Below are 6610 nucleotides of genomic sequence, written 5' to 3' on the forward strand. Positions count from 1 at the left end.
AAAACAACAATAATAAGATATACTTGACAGCAGTGTTGCCAAGTTCTGCATTTGAAAAAGCACTAAAACCAAAGAAAAATCGCGTTTTTTCTCAAAAAAGCACCCAATTTTTTATTGGAGTATTTAAAAGACACTGTATGCATAAAATGCCCATTTTATTGTAGGTTTGCCGATTCAAATTAATAAAAATTAATGTTTCTTGCTCGGCGGTTTACTGTTACGAGATACCGGTGCTTTTTTAATATCATCATAATCATTACGAAACTTCCAATTGCTCTAAATTAAACTTCCACTTTTGTTGCAGATACAGTTATGGTGTCTTCTAGCTAAAAGAAGCAACAAAAAAAAAAAACCAAGCACCAAACTCAAAAATTTTTGCGTTTTGAATTAAGAAAAGCTCTAAATTTAGTGCGAAAAGCACGAATTTGGCAACAGTGGTTGACAGACACTTTGCACAATCGTACAGTTCCATAAGGCCCTGTCTCTACGGGAAAATACTGATGTCGAGACAACCAAGTCACAAAATATATTTCCAATGGAGACCGCTCATTTCTCATGGGCTGTACACGATAACTCGAGCAAAAATTTGGTAAGGGGGTTGCCCTTTATCCAAGGTAGGTTGGGATTGAAAATGGGCGAAATCGGGCAATAACTACGCCCACCTCCCAAGTTAGTATTTGAAGTAGAGTTTTGGCATAAAATAGAACGGTTCCACAATTTTTGGAAAATGGGCGTGGCCCCGCTCACTAATGATTAAATGCTGTTTCTCTGTAGTCCCTTTACCTTTTCCTTTCCATTCCATTCCAGACGTATACGTATATATACGTACATATGTATATATACATATATACGTTCTCTGCCTAAATCAGTGATCGCTGTACTAACACATTCAAACGATTCAATGAGTGAGACTGAAACATACATGTGCTCAGAGAGCGCTCAGTGAGCTACGGCCTGCCGACCACTGGCCTAAATATTTTAAATGAAAAACTGCGAAATTTAGATTTTTTTTGGAATTGTTTCTAACCCGAAATCAAATAATAGAGCCGATTCAAGTTTTCTGATTTATTTTTCGAAATTGCTCAAACTCAAAGCCTTGACATACATAATTTGTTATTTTTCATTGGAGTTTTATGTTCTGAGAATTATATACTACATTTTTGGTAGTATAAACATAAAACCAAAGAGAACAACATTTAAAATGAAAAAATATATATATTTACAATGAAACTAAAAAATTACATATTATATGTATTTAGAAATAAAAGCAATTTAGAAAGAGGAATATAAAGGTGACTTTTGTAGAACTTAAGCTATTTACTTTTGTGATATACTTATACGTATGCGAATAAATATTACTTTTGAACAGAAAAATTCCATAAATTTTTTCTGAATTTTTCATTTATTTACGTACGAGTATTTTTTTTTTTCAGTTGTTATATAATTACTTGTATGATTATTAATAAAAACGTTGTGATTTTCCACAACATTTAATATTTATTTTGTGAATATTTCTAGGACATATTTCAGTCTTTATTTTAGAAGCAAAAAATAGTAGAAGATACAAATACATACAAGTGGATAAGATATAGGGCTAAACAAATGAAAAAAATCAAACAATTATGGCAATATTGTATACATTGTATTACACATACAAACATAGTTTATTACACTACAGCGCAACTTACAAATAAATAAATTTCTAATAACTAAATATTGCAGATACATATTCATACATATTGCCGCCAGTACTCAATTAAGACTGAGTAAAAAAAAAAAATCATAAAGACGTTGCTCCACAGTGTGCCGTAAGATGAAAATTTATTTTAATTCCTTATCATGCTTGCCGATAATCTTCGATGCTCGCAAATATTATAGTTATTTTTTTAAAGCAGTATTTCTCGATTGCCCTATTAAGTTTATTTTAATGGGTCAATCAAACTTTTCTTTTTTCATGTAACAAAGTTCTGCCAAAGGAAAAAAAACAATTTCTTTTCGAAAATCTAGAACTTCTAATTTTTTTCTGATTTAGCAAGTTTATTTTTTGAATAACTCAAAAACTGATAACAGAACGCCCAAAACCGGTATATCTTCAATCCAAATTTGACAAGGGATAAAGGAAATATTTCCACAGTAGTTATATCATATTCCTACCCTTTAAGAAACACAACCAAACTGAAATCTCCAAAGCTATTAAAGTTACAAAAATGGTTCTCGTTTTAAAGACAATACTTGTGGCTATATAAAAGAATACGAAAAATTAAAAAAACAGAATTGGAAATTTAAAAATCGTAAAAGCGAAAACTTATATAAATTTGTGGAACATTTTTTTTTAATATAATTATATGAAGATTTGAAGTATGAATTTTTTTTTTGCAGAATATATGTAAATTAAAAATAAATTTAAATTAAATATAAATTGTTAACATAACAGTATTAAGATTTTGCAAAAAAAAAATATTTTCGAATGTTTATAAGTTCATATTGTATTAAAAATCGGGTCTTCGCCTTCACGATTTGTTCAATTTCATAATTCTGTAGATTGCTTATTGTCAAATTTACTTTATTCTTTTTTTATAGCTCTAAATATCTAATTTAAAATGAAACCAGAACCATTTTTATAACTATGTATAATAGTTTCTGAGGTATTCAAAAATTATGAAATTTAGAATTTCGCATAACTTTCGAAAAAAAAACGTTTAGTTTTTTTCTTTGACGAAACTTTGTTATATGAGAAAAAAAGTTCTTGGTCGATTTGACAGTCCCTGGACCTCTATTTTATTTTACTTCCTTAATTTTTTCCTTTTTTGAAGCGACATTCTTCCCGTAAACACGCGATATGTATTAAAAAATAATAACCGATGTCAAGTATGTGTGTATGCATGTATGTTTGATAAATTTTTTTTTCAAATTCAATTCATTTTGCCAATATAGTGCGCTAAAATTTCAAGCGATAATTGCACTTTCCTTTCTACAAAACACTGTATAAATATGTATATTTTTCATATTGATTTAAGTAAAAAATCACATGCATCCTTATAAAAAATGCTTAAAATTAAATCGTTATTGCTCCAAACATTTTTTCTAACATTTATTCTCTCCAATTTCATTCTGCCCGTTTACATAGTTGCATCGCTAATGCCCCACTACCCGCTCTTACTCATGCGCACTAATCAGGCTGCGCGCATCCCACAATGATAACTGCGATTGGGAGAGTCGATGATGTCGCGCATGAAGTAATTTATATGGATAGTAGGGTGGCTGGTGTGCCGGATACTGATGAAATGTGGCAATGGGTAGCGGTTGTGCAGGTTGCGGCTCGACAATTTGTTGTTGTGAAGCAGAGATTTTACGCGAAATTTTCGGCTCTTTCTGTTTTGGACTCTTCTTTGAAGACTTAATGAAATTCGGTATACGAGCTAGTAGACCACAATAATAGGGATCATCTTGTTTCTTACGTTGTTCAGATTTACTACTACTCTTTTGTGTTGGCGTGAGCATTGGCACTGATTGATTATAGACTTCATAATCGGGCTGCAAAAAGAGAGTGAAATGAAAAAAAAGGAATCAGATTAATGTCATGAGCAGCTAAGTACGCCTAAAATACGAGTATCACCTTTTTTCTAGGCTAACCACTAGCAGTTCAAAATGTAGTAAGTAATCAAAATTAGAGTACATTTTTGATTTCCCAGTATGCAACTCTATACTGTAGATGTGTGTTGGTGTGTGAATGTATGTACATATGTGTGTGCAGGTGCGTGTAGGTGATCAAGTGCAGGAGGTGTACGGCAGGGTACAAGCCGGGAAATATATACAAAAGATCGTGTTAATAAATTGTACGGAAAATTTTTTTGTATGCTTCTAAAAGGTACGTACATTAGGGTGAATCACCCTACATACAATTAAAAAAAAAATCGCTATTGTTTTTCCATCGCACATTTATAAAATCTATTATATTTTAAGACTTCCGCCAAAATATTTCGGAAAATTATTAAGATTTGCGTGACTGAAAAATGTACGAGTTTTTCATAAATAAAAATAGTTTTTAAAAATATTTTTTTTTCTAAAAAGTCACCTCAGATAATAAAAGAATTTAAACTTAAAAGGTTTACAAACAATTTTTTAAAAAATCCCAACGGAATTAGAATAAACAGGTTTTGGCATGTATTTTTAGATCGGTCTAGCTAACGCAAATCGTAGTATTTCTCTGAAATATTTTGGAGAAAATCTTAAAATATAACATTTTCTTAAATTTCATGAAAATACGACTACGATTGAATCCATCGCGATAGCCCAGAATAAATTTTATAATTGCGGTGGAAAAACCGCATCCTAATGTACATAGTATGCATGAAAATTTGAAATTTTTGCTATTACCCTGCCAGAAATTGTACCATTTCAGAAATAGTCACGTAACTAGGTTATGGTGATGGATACTATTTGCTGTTAAATATCTTTCCCGTGGATATAATTGCCCATGGCATATTGAATAGGTATGTGGCGGAGGAGCGGATGTCAACAAAATCAACAACAAAATACACGCGGCTCTCTGGAAAGCAACGAACCTATACGTTGAACCTAATGGTAAGGTTTGTTACACAGTTTGATATAAGCTGGAAAATGGAAAAAACTGGGGCTTGCCTATTTGGGCCGAACTTCAAAAATTCTATAAAAACTTGTTATCTTTCAAGCGGAGATTCAGGCAATGGTAATCTGCGGCAGAGAGTGCCACAAAAGACGCACACTCTCGAAATATATCTGCTTGATGTTGGACATTTAGGCCGCCCTAACCTCTAAGCTAGTATATGATTGCTTTAGTGTCATAAACGCTCTAGGAGCGAAAAACAAAATCTAATGCGGGCAGGAAACATTAATTCATCTGTATGTAAATTTAGTGGCCAAAAAGTTCTATGTGGACCGGCCTTTACACATTTGCTAAGTGCTTGGCCAAGGCTTCTCCCGGACCAGGGGTCGAACCCAGGCCAGAAATATGGACGATATTGAACATAGATGAGAAATTTTAGCCACGTTAGCCATTGAAGTCGTCTCATGGGTGGACAACAAAAGCCAGGGCGTACTCGAATGTAATGAAGGACCAACTGAAGGAGGATTCATCTACACATTGCATGGAAAAATGGTATACAAATCGTTGCCTTAATATAGAAAGGCCCTATCTGACATCGTCGCTGATTTACAAAAAGTCGTAACTAACTAAAAATCGAAAATTTACGTTTTAATTGATTATGATGCATTTGATCGAATTATGTGACCTCACATCGTTTTATGCAATAAAAGATTTTAGTTAGTTACGGCTTTGTGCATTTCAGCAACGATGTGAGATAGGGCCTTTCTATATTAAGGCAACGAAATACAAAATAATCTATACATATAATAAAATGGTAACAGGCCGATGTCTGTACATTATATATATTAAAGAAAAATTAATATGGCGGGTCTGCCTTCGGGCAATAATAGCCAAATCAAAAATTTTTTGAATTCTTGTCTGTCTATCTGTCTGTCTGTCCGTTATCCGTCTGCCTGTATGTGCTCCTACCGAGTTTGGTGGGGATTGGTGAGGGGACTTTAGAGCTATAGCATTTTATCATAAGCGGGCGGTGCCACGCCCATTTTCCAAAAATTTCATAACTGTCTTATTTTATGCCGAAATTCTGCTTCGAAAACCTAACTTCAACAATTTTGATCCAGTATTTGTGGAAATATCGTAAATTTGCATATTTCGAAAATACCGTTATATGGGAGGTGGGCGTGGCTATTGTCCGGTTTTAGGAACATATGTAAGTATATTTGAGTAAAACAATTCCTTCTACTCACCTTTGGCACATATGGGCTTTCATCGATAAATCCTGCATTAAAAACGCTGCGACGGCGTCCTTTACTCGAATGACTTGAATGATTCGAATGATTCGAATTATTTGAATTATTCGAGTCATCAGAAGCGGCAGGTGTGGGATAAATGAGACCGACCTGACTCTCAATGGTTGAATACGGATCCTCACTGCCTGCTGTCGGCACACGCATACCCATCGCATCCAGCGACTTAGGTAGCGCCTGCAAGCGATTTTTCAGCATATCAATAGCGACTATATTAATGACCAGAATCCAAAGCGGGTTATTGATTAGATTATTATTGGATTTGACTAATGAAATGGCTGACAAGCATTGTCGTTCCAGACGTCTACTTTCCGGATATGAACGTGAGAATTCACGATTTATATTAGTCGTATATTTGCGCATATCGAAGAGCTGCAAAAGAGGTGAGAGTTATTTAAAAACTTTCAAAGCTTAGGAATTTCTGTGCCAGCAATTTACCTTTGCTGATGTGCCAGGCGCTAGCGCCATATTTGGCATTTGTAATATATCCGCGCCAATAACCGTCTCCTCGTTAGCCATTGAAGTGTTGTGTACGAAGACATTGCTCTTGCCATAACGTTTGATAAGTATATTACCAATATCATCCATTTTAATTTTGAAACCTTCACCGACTGATTTTTTCGCTACTTTTGTATCAGCATCACGCATGGGATTATCAAAACCGCTCAAGCCGATTCTGCGTTTTGGAGAGGAAGAAGTTAATGTATAAGTTAAATGA

The 6610-nt window shown here is 33.8% G+C and overlaps 1 protein-coding gene across 1 annotated transcript; it reads right to left on the reverse strand.

Moving 5' to 3' along the window:
* Positions 1-3085: 3085 nt before the first annotated feature.
* LOC118754534 lies at positions 3086-6568 on the reverse strand (the record flags this gene model as incomplete). The annotated part of the gene is given in 3 exon segments (XM_036489408.1): positions 3086-3534; positions 5833-6264; positions 6331-6568. Coding segments are annotated over 3 exon segments (1048 nt in total), but the record flags the coding sequence as incomplete, so codon positions are not given.
* Positions 6569-6610: the final 42 nt, after the last annotated feature.

The sequence above is a fragment of the Rhagoletis pomonella genome, unplaced genomic scaffold (genome assembly GCF_013731165.1).
Source record: "Rhagoletis pomonella isolate Grant_MI unplaced genomic scaffold, Rhpom_1.0 Rhpom_scaffold_04096, whole genome shotgun sequence".
Classification (NCBI taxonomy): Eukaryota; Metazoa; Arthropoda; class Insecta; order Diptera; family Tephritidae; genus Rhagoletis; species Rhagoletis pomonella.